We start from the raw sequence: 15,519 nt of genomic DNA, 5'->3' as shown, positions 1-15,519 counted from the left end.
TTATTTCAAAATTGGAGTCAATCTTCTCAAATCCTGCCAGCACTTTACCAATCAACTTTAAATCCTTTGCTGTCATTTCAACAATGTTCATAGCATATTCACTCAAGAAACCACCCTCTTTCCTTATTCATAAGAAAAGATTTTTTTTCGTCCACATAGTATTATCATGAGATTGCAGCAATTCAGTTGCATCTTGAGGCCCCACTTGTAATTCTGGTTCTCTTGCTATTTTCACCACATCTGCAGTTACTTCCTCCACTGAAGTCTTAAACCCCTTAAACTCATTCATGAGGGTTGTAATCAACTTATTCCAGATGTCAATCGATGTTGGTATATTGACCTCCTCTCATGAGTCACAAATGATCTTCATGGCATCGAGAATGTGAATGCTTTCCAGAACATTTCAATTTACATTACCCAGATCCACCAGAGGGATCACTATCAATGGAAGCTATAACCTTACAAACTGTATTTCTTAAATAATTTGACTTGAAAGTCAGAATAATTCCTTGTCCGTGTACTGCCGAATGGATATTGAAACAACATTAACTCTTTGTACATGTCCATCAGAGCTCTTGGTGTAACTGGGAACATTATCAACAAACAGTAACATTTTTAAAAGGATCTTATTTTACTGAGCAGTAGATATCATAGTGGGCTTAAAATAGTCAGTAAGCTGGGCCCTCCATAGTGGCACAGTGGGTTGAAGCACTGCACTGGGAAGCTAAGCTGAGCTATGGTGGCTTAAATGAGAGTTTGATCCCCGCCCTGGAGGTGACCCACGTGGCACAGCAGACCTCTACTGTTCACCCGCTGTTCCCCTCTGAGGTGTACTTTGTCGATCTGCCTGTTCTGCTCCCTACTCTGTTTCTGGGAAATCTTCTCACCGCCCCTGCCCCTCTGGCTACACCCCAGCTCTGTATTCATAAATAAATAAATTTAAAAAAAATCAGTAAGCCATACTATAAAAAATAGTGATGTCAGTCAGACTAATTGTTATTCCATTTATAAAGGACAGGCAAAGTAGTTTTAGTTGAATTTTAGTAGTTTTAGTACAATTTCAGGAAAGGGAAATAAGTAATATTATCAACTTAAACTCACCAGCTCCATTAGGTCCTTATAAAAAGTCAATCAGTCTTTTGAAGTTTTTAATACAGGTATTGGTTCTTTCTCTCTAGCTATGAAGGTTTAAATGGCACCTTTTGCCAACAGAAGGTTTTTTTGTCTACAATGAAAGTCAGTTGTTTAGCATACTTAGCTTCAACTATTTTACTTTGATCTTCTGGATACATTTTTGCACCTTCCACATCAGCACTTGCTGCTTCACTTGCACTTTATGCTATGAAGATATAGCTTCTTTCCTTAAACCTCATAAATCAAGCTCCACTAGCATCAAACATTTCCTCTTCAGCTTTTTTATCACAATCCAGCTCCATAGAATTCAAGAGAGTTTTGTCCTTGCTTTGGATTAGGCATTAGCTTGAAGGAATGTTATAGTTGGTTTGATCTATCTAGTCCACTAGAACTTTTTCCATCTCATCAATAAGATTGCTCATTTTCTCTTCATTCATATGTGATTTAGAGTAGCACTTGTACTTTCATCAAAAGTTTTTCTTTTTTTCTTTTTTTTTTTTTGTATTCATAATTTGACTCGTGCAAAAGCTTAGCTGTCAAATCTCTTTTGGTTTTCAACATGTCTTCCTCACTCTGCTTAATCATTCCTACCTTTTGATTTAAGGTGAAAGTTAACAAGCCTCTTCCTAATAGTTGACTACATAGAGATTCAGTGAGATTAAGTTCAATTTTGTTGCCTTAAATAAAGAGACTACATGACCCTAATAGATATTTATAGGACACTTTATCCCCCTCCAAAAAAAAAAAAAAAACATAACGCACATCCTTCTCAAGTACACAAGGGACCTTCTCTAGGGTTGACCACATTTGAGTCGTAAAATAAATTTCAATAAATTCATGAAGACTGAAATCTTGCCAAGTATCTTCTCTGACTACAAGTATCTTAAACTAGAAAATAATCACAAACAGAAAGCAGGGGAAAAAAGCCAAAATAATAATAATAATAATAATATATGGAGATGGAACAACACACTTGGCTAATGAGAAAAATCAAAGAAGAAATTAAAAATTACCTCAAGACAAATGAAAAGGAAAATCAGGACACAACCTACCAAAACCTATGGGACATAGTAAAAGCAGAACTAAGAGGGCCATATAGTGGAGGTCCCTAAAAAGAAACAAAGCTCAAAATGAAGAATCTAAAATGAAACAGAAGTTACAACATCTCAGAATTTCAGAGAATTATTAAAAATTACTATGAACATTTTTATGCTAGTAAACTGAATAAGCTAGAAAAGATGAACAAGATCCTAGAAATATACAACCATCTACCACTGAATCAGGAATAAATAAAAAACCTGAATATACCACTTACAAGCCAGGAAGTTGAAACTGTCATTAAAAGCTTCACAAATAACAAATAACCAGGATCAGACTTCACTAGTGTATTCTACAAAATAGTTATGTATAAACTAATCCCTATCCTTCTCAAACTCACCCATACCATGGTAAAAGAGGAAATTCTGCTAAACACATTTTATGAGACCACAACGTCAAGATAAGAAAACCAAGCAAAGACACCACAGAAAATGAAAGAAACCTACAAACTTTCCTGATGAACATAAATGCTAAAATATTCAAAGTGAAAAAAAACTTAGCAAATGGAATTCAACAATACTTTGAGAGTGCAACACACCATGTAATACACTAAGTATGACATTATGAAAATATCACAGGAGTTATCCTTATATTTACAAAATGTGAAACCATTGCACATTTAACGGCACCACTAGGAATAGCCCATATTATTTTCTATAAGATAATTTACTGCCCTATATATTTTGAACAATTTTTTATATCCCATCAAATTGATCTTAGAATCTTTAAAATGTTTGCAAAAATTGAAACGCTTATGTTGGAAAGCTCTCCATAACACAGAGACTATTGAATAATTCACTAACATTTTTCTAGGAACTATGATTTCAGTTATTTTTACTGTCTATTAACTTATTTGGTTTTATCATGTTGCAAACTATAAGAAAAAAATTTTGCTCATCTATTTTAGTTTTATAACATCTTTTTATATTTATCTGATTATTTTTAATTTCATATTTGGGAAGATAGTTTATATTCTTGGTTTTATAGTCACTCGTACTTATTTTCTGTCATATACTTTGCTAATATAAAAGAAAGTTTCTGGGAGGATAGGGGAAAGAGGAGGATGGGGCATTGACAATGGAGGTTTAGTAAAGGTGATTGAAGCATATACATATATGGAGTGAAAACATGACGCCAAAGTTACACTAACATGTAAATGAATGATATTTTTTATAAAAGAAAAGAGTTTTGGATACATTTTAATACATTTATGTTATAATTTATTGGATTTTGAAGTTAATTCTAGCATTTACCAGTTGCTTCTGTCAATTCTTTAAGGCAGGGGAAAATATTCTATAAAAAATGAGTTTGTCTCTTTTGGTTGCAATATATTTCAAACTATAATTTTGTACTTTAGTGCACTGACTAAACTATCCAGAACAAATCTCAGTTTGATTCCTGATGAACAGGTATCCAGTCTCAAAACTAAACTACTTGACAGATAGGGGTTTCTCTCTTAAAGTAAAACATTGAGATTTTTCAAGTTAGAGTTCTAATTCTTAAATGACTTCTCCAAGTAAGCCTGTCTCCTTATATCTTCCCCATATCACTTTTAGTATCAAATTATGAGTAAAAACACTAGGTATTTCAAGGAAAGAAAAGTTGTCATCTACAAACAAATGCACTTGAAGAGAATCACAAACTTCTTGAAATCACAGGCCTAACTTTATAAATATATGCTCTTTTCCATAGCAGAGGATAAAAGAGAATTCCTCCTCCCTTCCTCTTTTTTTAATTATATTTATTTTATTATGTTAATGTTCACTTACAATATTGTCTATGATTTAGAAGTACAGGATACACCCTTCAACTGTATACTGTTACCTTACCAGACTGGACTGCCAAGTCTCCCACAGCCCTCCACATAACCCATTGAGCCCCCTGCTTACTTTGCTTTCCCCTTTCCCCTCTGGTAGTCTCACTTCTATAGTCATATTTCTGAAAATTGTTATGATTCCAAGTTTTAGTTTGAATCTTAAAGTATCCTATGGTACTAGAAGGTAAGAATCACACTGGGGTAACTATGAATGGTGAGTATAATGAATAAGAATTTGGACAGCAATTATGTAGTTCAATATATACCACCAACTAAGTAGTTCTAGCATACAGTGTTAGCCTGAATTCACTTATAAGACTATTCAAGGCAAATAACAAATTTATTGGTAAAACAAGATTTTTAAAATAATAAATGACCCTGCTACAGAAAATATGTGAGTATATAGATATATATGTATCTATACACTCATTCTTTAAGTACTAATCATTTAACTTTCAATATTTATTTTCTCAGCAATCACATATCTAAAACAAAATTATGTAATTTTTAATAAGGTATATTGTATTTTTTTTAAAATAACAAGCATAACATTCTGCAAGGTTGATAAGTGACATCTGTTCTAAAGTGATGTAATTTTTTTTACTCATTCTTTCAAATTTGTGATCTCACCTAAATTTATTTCTAAGTAATTATTTTTCGTACACTACTAAATCTGACAATAAAAAAAGAAAATGACAAAATTTAGCAAATGAATCATCTTATTTGCTCATATGAAACTTTTAATTGGCTTAAAATAAGATCCCAAATGGTCTAACTATGCCTTTTCTGATGAAAATGAAGGTTAAGGGAAGTACATGCAATCAATGCCTCTAGAATTTTCCCTACAAGCTATTTCTAAGTATGTAGTACTGTAATATTCTATATCAAGTAAGAATATTGTTGTATTGGGAAAATTCTGTAGAAAGATTTTGTATTTAGGATTATTCAATGCTAATCACTCCTTAAGTGAAACTCTTAACATAGTTCACATAAGAAGCACATCTGAACATCAGGATTTTTGATGTTCTGAGGCTTCCAAGAAACTCGAAATAATATATAAATAAAAACACACAGACATTGTTTACAAAGCCATGCCTTCAAAGACACATTTAAGAAATTCTGATGACTGTCAATTGTGGACATATAGAATATTTTCTCTTCTCATATACAATCCTTAATTCTGTTTCAAGTTTACTCATAATAGGTAAATTTTACATAATATTAAATATTGAGCATAATGTAAGTACTATATATCTGGACACTATATAAATATATATAATATAAACATACCTTTCTGACAACCCTATAATTATATTTTCTTCATTTTTAATTGGGAAAAGTGAGGTCCAGATATTAAAGTGATGGAGTTGAGATTCTAACCCAAACAACCTTGCTCCCAAGTCTGTAAATTACCTTAAAATCTACCAGACTTGGAAGGGATTATGCTTAGTGAGATAAGCCAGAAAGAAAAGGAAAATACCGGATGGTTTCGCTCATAGCAGGAGTATAAAGGACCAGAGTAGAAAATAATAATGAACAACTATATACCAGAGACATTTTATGGGGGTGGAATGGGGAATAGGATCAAAAACAGTGGGGGGAGGGAAGTGCACTGGACTATAGTAATGGCACACTGCTGATTTGGTGATGGGAAGCCCATGGTGATTACAAGTGAGATGAGAAAGGGCACAAAATGATGTAATAAATGATTTTATATATATTTGTGTGTGTGTGTGTGTGTGTGTGTATCCAGACTCTTTTTAAAAAAAATATTTATTTATTTATGCATAAAGAACTAGGGTACAGGCCAGAGTTGCAGGTGTGGTGAAAGGATTCACCACAGAGTGGGGAGCAGAACAGGCAGATATACTGAAATACACTGCTGCGGGGAGCAGCAGGTGGATCAGGAGAGGTCTGCAGCACCATGTGGGTCACCTCCAGGGTGGAGATCAAACTCATCCTGAAGTGGCTTTAGCTTCTTAGTACTGTGCTTTAACCTGCTGTGCCACCTGGGAGGGCCCAGACTCTTATTTTAAAGTATTGAAAAAAGATAGTATTAAAAAGACATGAAGAACATGCAAGCTCTTCTCCCTTCCTTTCAATTACACTAAGGTCTAATCCAAAAAACATTATAACTGCTTCTTTTGACACTTGGTACTTTAAAAAAATGACTTTCAAATTCACACTGAAGCATTTCTCCAGAGCCATATGCAGCCTGCCCCTGTCTAAACTGGTTTCTTTTAATTGAGAGTAATCTGGGACTTGCTTTCAAAGTTCTTTGTGTTATATCTAGTATCCTGTCTTTTTTATCTTTATCTTCATTTGTTGTAATTTCTTGTTTTGCTGAAGCACATCATCCAGTGACCTTCTAAGAAAGGATACATAGGTAATTAGTATTAGAGTTCTCAAACTCTGAAAGTCTTTATCTTCATGTCATAGCCCAGTGTAAAATTCTTTTAGAAATCACTTTCCCTCAAAACTTTATAGGTGTTAGTAACCTGTCATCAAGATTAGAGGATTTTTTTCCACTTCTTCATGTGGACTTCCTCATTGGTAGGTTATATTTTATTTTATTTTATTTTTGATTAAGTGCTATACTATAAAGCACCTGTGTGCTGCTACATTGTGGAGACTCTTCTTTCTACTTGCTGAACACTCACTCTTCAGGCTTCTCAGAACAGATATCTCACTCTTTACTATATGGATTTTTGTTTAAAATGTCTCTGTTGAGTCCATGTCCATTTCACTCTGCGTTCTCATTCTGGGATTATCTTTTATTTTAATTATATTGTCTATTCTCTATTTTATTTTGCCCTAATTCCAAGAGGTTTCCTAGACTTTATCTGTCAACTCATTAAATACAAGTGTTCCTTTTTATTCTGTGGATTCCTTTTGTACTTATTGAATAGGTAAAGAACGTTCCTGGTATTATTTATAGAATATATTTAAAATATTACAATTTTTCCCTATCTCAAATGCTTTTACTGTTTTTTGTTTGTTTGTTTGTTTGTTTGCTCCTTGATGCATTATTTCTTCTTTAATGAAGACTTTTCACAAAAGCCTTGTAATCTTTGGCTTTCAGATCATAGCAGAAAAGAAAATATTAAAATTTAATTGCAGTCTTTACATACTTATGTGAGAGTTTTTGCAAGGTCATTAGGTCATAAACAGAATGTTTATTCTAAGACTTTGAAATGTCTCCAATTGGAATTATTTTTCTCCAGTTTCCTGTCGAGGAAGACTTGACTCAAAACATTCTAACATCAGGGTTAAGAGTTCTATATTCACTAAGAGATCTTGATTTCACTAACAGATCTTGATAATTCTGCTTTTAGCCTGGTTTTCCTGAAAATTATTTCTTAACTGGTATTTTCATGTCTTGAATTCTTGTGAGGTTCAATGATGAATGATTGTGGAAATATTATAATTCTATTGTTATAATTCTATTATAATTCTATTGTTAGGTTTTTATCTTTCAAAATGTTTCTTCTGAGTTATTTTATTCTCTGTTCTATCCTCTTGTCTCTACTTCTCTATGTGTCTATGTTTGTTTTTTTCCAGATTATTTTGAGGGAGGAAGAACAAATGATTAAGTTTAAATCATGATATTTCCCTGAAGGGTTGGAGGATTATTTATATACAAGTCTTGTTTCTTTTTAGGTAATAGAGTTGAAGTGAAAGACTTAAGATTCTGGAGAGTTGAATTCCTGACATCCTGATTCAATTTTTACTATCTATCTTTGTCATAGTATCCATGCTTCTGACTCAGTTTTTACTATCTATCTTTGTCATAGTATCCATGCTTCTGACTCAGTTTTTACTATCTATCTTTGTCATAGTACCCATGCTTCTTAACATTGCTGTAGTTTCACTCAGTTATCTGTAGAGTGGGTAGGGTAATGCAATAGTTTTGACACATATTTTTAGGTAGCAGTGAGAGATCTCAGAATGTGATATAGAGAAGGAAAGAGATTTTATAGCCTTTATCTAAACTTATTAATTCTAATATTTAAATGTTTGCAAAGCCTGGATAAGGAATATTTCCCAATAATGCTTGTTAAGGTTTGTTATACTGACCCAGCAATTTCACCTCTAGGAGAAATGAAACTATATCACTGCAACAAAATATATATAATGTGTGTGTGTGTGTGTATGTAAAACTGTATAAGAATGTTCATATCAACAGTATAGATAATATCCAAAAGGTAGAGAATCCAGATACACATCACTTATTGAATGAATAAATGAAAATTGCTTTACCCACTGAAAGGAAGAACTTTCAACAAAAACTACATTCTGACACAGGGATGAAATTTGAAAACATGAGGCTAAATAAAGAAATCAACAGAAAGACTACAAGCTATATGATCCTATTAATATGAAATGGCCAGAATTTTTTTAAAAATAGAGAGCGACAGAAAGCAGATTAGCAGTTGCTGGAAGCTGTAGAGACCTGAGGGAAAAGACAGAAATCAGTGCTGATATGTTTATAATTCATTCTTGGGGTGATAAATTTTTCTAAAATTGATTGTGGTAATGGCTACAAAACTCTGAATATACCAGAATGCAATGAGTCATACACTTTAAGTGAGTGAATTGTATAAAAAAAATACTAAATAATAAAACATCTGAAAAAGCCTGGCAGGAAAAATTACGTGCATTTCTAGGGCATTAGGAAAATAAAACTGAATAATAATGATGAGGTTGTGGTACATAAATATACTTTAAAATTATAAATTTAGGTGAAATAAGATGCAGGGAGAAAATAAAATGGCAGCAAGTGATACTGGGGTGATTATAATGATTAAACAAAGAATGAAATGACCAATAGAAAGCATCTATAATGCAAATAATAGATAGTGAAAAGAGAATTTCAGCTGTCTCCTGAAAACATCCATGGCAGATGAGAATCCAACTTGTTGGAGTTTAATATTTACCTGGTTAGAAAACAGAAAAAGTGGTATGTGGTGTTTTGAAAGATAGCATGAAATTATATAAGTTCTTATAGCTCATGGTAGGTTTGTTAAATGTATTGAAAAGAGGAGTAGGAGGTCTCCAAAGGTTCTTAGCAGCATGATGAAGATAATGGAGGAGTGTTTTGACTTTCTGCCATAAATACTCTGTGCATATCTAATAGGAACATTAATATTTGTGAACCGACATCACTCATTTCAAGAAAGCATTCAACTGATGATAGCAGTAACTGGTTAAAATCAAATTCTATGGAATCTCTAAAGTATTCACAGCCCATAACTCTATTCCTCAAACTACCCACAATATAAAGGGAAAAAAATGCACAAAGAAGTTTGTTGCAGCATTATTTATAAAACTAAAATGCTGTAAAAAAAAAAAAAACCTGTACAAAATTTACAAGTAGTTGCAAACTCTATGTGTACATAATTAGATTTTTAAGTCTTTGAAATTTGAAACAAATGTCTTGAAAACAAATGTAAGTCTGTAAGAAAAATCTCAAGGTGTAAATCCAAATCTTAAGTAATTTTGCTTTGTTATTTTAACTAAGTTGCCAGTTATTAGGTCAAACGGTTGAAGAATATGATGAGGAAATTAATAAATTGAAAAAGGTTATGAAATCAACTTGGTAAAATGTGTCAGATAAAAGGTGAGCGCCAAAGCATATAACTGTATATAGACATATCTTGACTTCTGTCAGATATGCACCACATACACACAGCCACACACTCTTAGAATTAACAGTGTCATAAATATGACATTTTTAAAAAACATGAAAAATTCCAGATGTACTAGTGATCATTTCCCCTCATCTTTTTCTGCCAAAATAACAGTAAATTTTACATCAAGATACCCTCACACAGAAAATTATTTTTAGACAAAAAGTAGTATAAGTGAAAATACTCTATCTTACTTAGGCCATGCAATATTTTTTCTCCATTACCTTTATCTCTACCCCTCAAGGATATGGTGTCAACCTACTTCTTAGTTACTACTTCTTTCCACAAAATGATGAAGTAAAAACTTGTCCTGAAAATGTTCACTTCTTCCACAACAATATTTCTACCATAAGTTGCATTATACTTATGGGAAACCAAGAAAATCTATTTTAGAATCTTCATCCAAAGCTGAAATTTTGTCTCTAAGCGATGAAGTAAATTATCTGCTCACACAAAAGAATTTCATGGGAAAGGCAAAATGCTCACAAGAATATCACATCAGATGTTTATTTTGCTTGCCTCACAATCTGGGAACCTCATAGGTTCACTGAATGAAATAATTCAAAATTACAAATACTAATTAAGTTGCTTTCAAGTGTTGGTGCTTTCTTTTATTTTCTGTTTTTTTTTTTTTTCAACAAGCAGATTCAGTGTAATTGGATTTTGTAAAAAGAACTTGTGATAAAATAATAAGTCATATATCATTCCAAAGCATTTAACTTCCCTTTACTTTACACGCAATTTCATAGCTACATGTCCACATAGTTAAACATAAATTAAAAGAACATCTGCCTAATGACTCAATTTATCCCATGTTCCCAAAAATAGATTTAAAGAAAAGTTATTTAGAAAAAAATTGAAAATATAGTATTAGTAAAATTGTGAAGCATTTAATAAAATTTAAAGTTTCAAAACTTACATTCAATCTAGAAAAAAGTAAATGTAAGACCTCCTGGTGGAACAAAGGGTTAAAGCATTGTACTATGAAGGTAACACAGCCACTGCAACACGAGTTGGATCACAGGCCAGGGAGGTGACCCACATGGCACAGCAGACCTCTACTGACCATCTGCTGCTCCCCTCAGCAGTGTATTTCAGTACATCTACCTGTTCTGCTTCCCACTCTGTCCCTGGTGAATCCTCTCACCACCACAACCACCATCACCACCACAATCACCCCACCTCTGGCCTGTATCCCAGTACTCTATACATAAATAAATATTTTTAAAAAGAAAAGAAAAAAAAGTTTATGAATATACCTTCAAATATTTCAAATAATTCCCCTTTCATTCCACCTTAATGAAAGGTTAGTGCTACAGTGATTTAAAAAAAAATCTTAATTGAATATAAAAGATATAAAAAGGTTCACCTAACAGGAAAAAAAAAAGTTAATTTTAGCTGCGTTCATATGGAAGGCAAATAAAAGGAGCATTGCTGAGAGAATATAGAGTTCATTCAGCACAAAGATAACATAACACTAGTCTAATTAGTCCCTTAAACCCCAGAAGGTTGAATTGTTTTTCTGTGAGAAGCTCCTGGAAACAAATGCTCTCTCTGACTAACTGTGGAATATGGATGAAGACTCCCTTCCCTAATGAAAACATCAGTGACATCTGACAGGAGTATAGTTATAAATGCAGCTGAAGACCTCGATGGAAGGCCAGAAATGACTATCTCCAGGAAGTGACTCTGGTCTCTAGAGTCCTTGTGTACTTATAACACAATAAGCTTTTCACACAGTTATTCACACTAATTGATGAAAAGCAGTGGAAGAAATAACAAGTTGAGATACAAAATCTCCTCCCTTACCAGAGGCAAGTCGTTAGCTGGTGATACATATGGAATAGAAGCATTATTTTTAAAAGAGCCCTTATGTAAGCATGATCCAACAAAAATTATATCAGAATCCCTGAAATGGCAAATAGTCTGGCGATAAAAATCATTCAAGGTAAAGTGTTCACATAATAAAACCATCCACAAAATCACTGTAGATATTCTCTCCAGCCATTTGAATTATTACATCATAACTATCAAATGACTGAAAGCACACTTAGTGTCACTTTTTTTTATTAACTGAATGAAAAGTAAAATTTTAGATAATATATACTCATTCTCAGTAATCTTAGAAAAAAAATCACATTCAACCTCCAAGTTAAATATTTGTGTGTATGTGTGCTTTTGTGTGTTGTTGTTGTTCATATGAAACACAATAAGACCAGGTCATGCCCTCACTACACAAAGAACAGTGTGTGTGTGTGTGTTTTTAGGTAGCTATCTGTACTTTCCCCATCCTGGGTGATCATGTACTCTGGTATAAACAAAGGAGAAAAAAAAATCTTTTACTAAGTCCTCTGGCTTCCCCCAGTTATTTTTAAGTGTATTGATAGTATTTGACTCTTCTTTAGTCCCTAAAGGTTTCTAACATCATCCTCTCCTGAGAGAGAAGGGAAACACAGAGCCTCTGCCCTACTTACACCAGAGGTAGGAGAAAAGTGCCTGCCAGACACAGCAATAACACTCTTGGGCTCTGGCAGGGAAAAGAAGCACCTAGTTAGGTCTCAGGGAGTCTCAGGGGGAGCGCAGCCCTGCCACCTGAGGGAAGTGGCAAGGAACTTGCCTTAGAACTCAACCTGAGAAAGGACACTAGATCATCAGCAACAGTGTTAAAGTCAGGCCATGCCCTGGAGGAGCGGGATCTTGCCACACACAGCAGTGTGTGGGGACCAAGCAGAGGAGAGACTCAGTGAATTACCCTGGCCATGCAAAGATGCATGAAAACATCAAAAGGTATCCTCACTTCCAAAGTCCCCCTCCCCACCCTACGGAGATGCATTCTTAATTGCTACATTTTCAGTTGTTAAATTATTACTGAACATAGATTTGCCATTGTGAGAAGCACAGCCAAGCCCCTGACTTCAAGTCATCCTCAGCAAAGTCTTCCTGAAGTGAACAAATCATTACCATAACATTTCTATCATCTTAGAGATTAATCCCACAATTTTTTTTTCTTTTGGGAAAAAACAATGCAAGGATTTTGTCTTATTTTTATGTTTTTTCATTAGGTTATCCTGAGGTAGGTTTGAGAAGTCTTATGTTGGTATTATTAGTAAAAATACTAATGCAGTAGTAATAAGAGCTGAATATCTTTCATATGCAAGGAAGTATCTCTATGATTACTTCTTTAATGTTTTATAAAACCAGTGCATAGTGTAATTAAGAACTTGAAAGATCTATCTCTCAGACATTATCCTATTAAAGAACTAAATAACAATAATTATTTTATGTATGTCTGCTATTTTCTTTTTCCAATTATGAAAGAGAAAATCAAATATTCCAAAGTACTCTAGACTAGAGTTTACTTAAGAGTATTATCTCACTTTTTAATCATTTCTATTTTTTTGAAATCCATGATAAAATTGAACCATCATCTGATTTCAGTTTCTTACTTTGTTCAGTAACTTTGTTTTTAAAGAGATTTGTCTCAGATGACATGTGAGGGGAAATGTGGAGAAACTTTAACGTCATGCATTTTATTCATTCAAAAAGATTTTAGCACACTATTTCAGCTCCGGAAAGGTGGTAATATGTTTTGTTTTATTTTTGTTGGTTTTGGTCCTGTGCTTTTATCCAGTAAGTGGTGAAACTTAAATTGTATGACAACTGCCACCATTTTGAAAAGTGTAGTCTCTTTTCATATTCTTCAAGAATTAAAGTAACATATGTAGTCATTTAATTGAGTGTGAAATTAAATAAAGTTTAGCAATTTACCAACTTTTAATTACTGAACAAAATAATTTCTGAATAGACCATGCTTACCTTGTTATTGAGAATGAACGATGTTTCCATGTTAAGTGTTTTTATTTAAAAAAATGTGATATGGGTTGCAACATACTTCTTTTGGGGATTAAGGGAGAGGTTGTATTCTACATTGGATTCCAATCTCTGAAATTCTAAAAATGCACTGCAGCCTTATGTAGTTTAGAACAAGGATATTTATGCTTTAGTAATAATCCCCCTAAAGAAGAAAACATGTTTGATTATTTAAGGCTTTCACTATAAACATTATTTTAACCAAATTCCTAAGAATGGATGGACTGACTATAAATGCCATTAGGTTTCATAAGTTATGCATTTTTGAAAGTAAGAACCTTAAAATTATACACTTTCTGAAATACATTCACTTTATGCATAAATAATAGAAGCTAGTGATTTTTGGCATAATATATCCAAGAAGGTGCAGACACTACAAAGCTTTGTGACTGGAGTACTGATTTTCCACAGTAAATATTATTCAGAACAGTGGACAGCTCCCATTAGAACTTCAGGAGTGTATGGCATTTCCCTTACTTTCTAAACATAAGCAAAGTAATGCTGTTTTTTATTGCTATATACGTTTGCTCTTTAATAGAAGCTTATTGAAACTGATTTGTGTGCACACGTTCCTTGAGATGATTCTTTTTCAGTTTTGAACGAGTTCGATCTATAAATAAATAATAAACACATAAGTAAAGGCTACCCGAGTTGCTAGTGCTATTTTAAATGGAAAACCCAACCTTATTCAGGAGCCATAGACCGTGGCTGCAGGGAGTGAGCACGCTATTAAGAGGATCTACTTCACGACCTTCATTTGACAATTTCGAAACATGCTTATAACCGAATGAATACTGGGCGACAAGTAAGAAGATTAGGAAACATCTTAATTTTAATTCTCCTAAGCAGTTTCCCTGACAGCTGACAGCTCTCCTGCCCTTGTTCCCGAGCTGGGAAATGGGAAACAGATTTCTGAAATAGACTTGTAGTCAAGGTCAAGAAAGGGTGTCGTTCTGTTTCAGGAAGGGGGTTCTGGAAACGCCCCCTGTCTCCGCTTCGGGAACTTGAGGCTTCCTGTCTTGCTCCTACCCAATCTGGCAGCGCCGGCTCCACAGAAATCTCAAGTCAGGGACTATCGAAGCGCAAATTACCCATCCCCAGCCTGCCAGCCACGACTCTGAAGAAATACGTTGAGGATACCCAGTGCCTCTAAGCAGATGAAAAACAGATTAACACGCCCCAGGGGGCGAGAGCCGCTGGAACAGTGAGGATCCGTGACTCACTGTCTCCAGTCGCCCATCCTGTCCTCAAGCTCGGGAGCGCCTTTTCCCTTTTGGGAGGGACCCGCTTCTAAGGGGAGCAGCGCAGCGAAGGGTGTCACCCCCAGCACGACTTTCTGGCCGCTTCCTTACACGCTCACCTCCGAAGTAAAAGTTTCCCTGATCCAACTTAGCATCCTCCCATTTCGGGGGTCACCGTGGCCTTTTTCCCCGCTCTGTCCCCAAAGTTCCCGAGACAGAGCGGGAGAGCCCACGCGGGGTTCCCGGGCAACAGGAACTCCTTCCCAAGCCCCCTCCTCGATGGAAACTAGTTGAAAAAGAGTCCACCAGCCCTCGTCGAAGCCGCAAGCGGGGAGCCCCTACCCGCTGGCCGGGCGCCCCCGCCCGCGGTGTCCCCCGGCGCCCCTTCCCCAGAACCAGCCGGCGCGCTGGAGGGCGCGCCCCAAAAGGAGGGTGGGGCGGCGAAGGAGCCTCACCTGAAATCACTGTAAGGGTGGATAATCCAGAAGCCTGCAGTTTTAACCCTTTCTTGCTCCTTCTCCACCGCCTTCTGGCTCCCAAACATGCGGAGGGAGAATTTGTTGACCCCGGGCTGCAGCATGGAGGTGAACTGCCTCTGCATGAAGCCATACTGCCGCCGGGGCCCCTCGGCGTCCTCGAAGCCCCCGGCCGGCTCCTCGCCGCCGCCGCC

At 35.1% G+C, this 15,519-nt stretch overlaps 1 protein-coding gene across 1 annotated transcript in view; it reads right to left on the bottom strand.

Moving 5' to 3' along the window:
• Positions 1–15,519, bottom strand: part of HCN1 (hyperpolarization activated cyclic nucleotide gated potassium channel 1) — a 350,252-nt gene that overhangs the window by 290,908 nt on the left and 43,825 nt on the right. The window contains exon 8 of the mRNA XM_004678468.2: positions 15,305–15,519. Coding sequence (XP_004678525.1) covers positions 15,305–15,519 — 215 coding nt within the window. The remainder of the gene's footprint in view (positions 1–15,304) is intronic.

Source organism: Condylura cristata, unplaced genomic scaffold (assembly GCF_000260355.1).
Source record: "Condylura cristata isolate star-nosed mole 26May11 unplaced genomic scaffold, ConCri1.0 scaffold00007, whole genome shotgun sequence".
NCBI lineage: Eukaryota > Metazoa > Chordata > Mammalia > Eulipotyphla > Talpidae > Condylura > Condylura cristata.
This window is presented reverse-complemented; position numbering and strand designations above follow the sequence as displayed.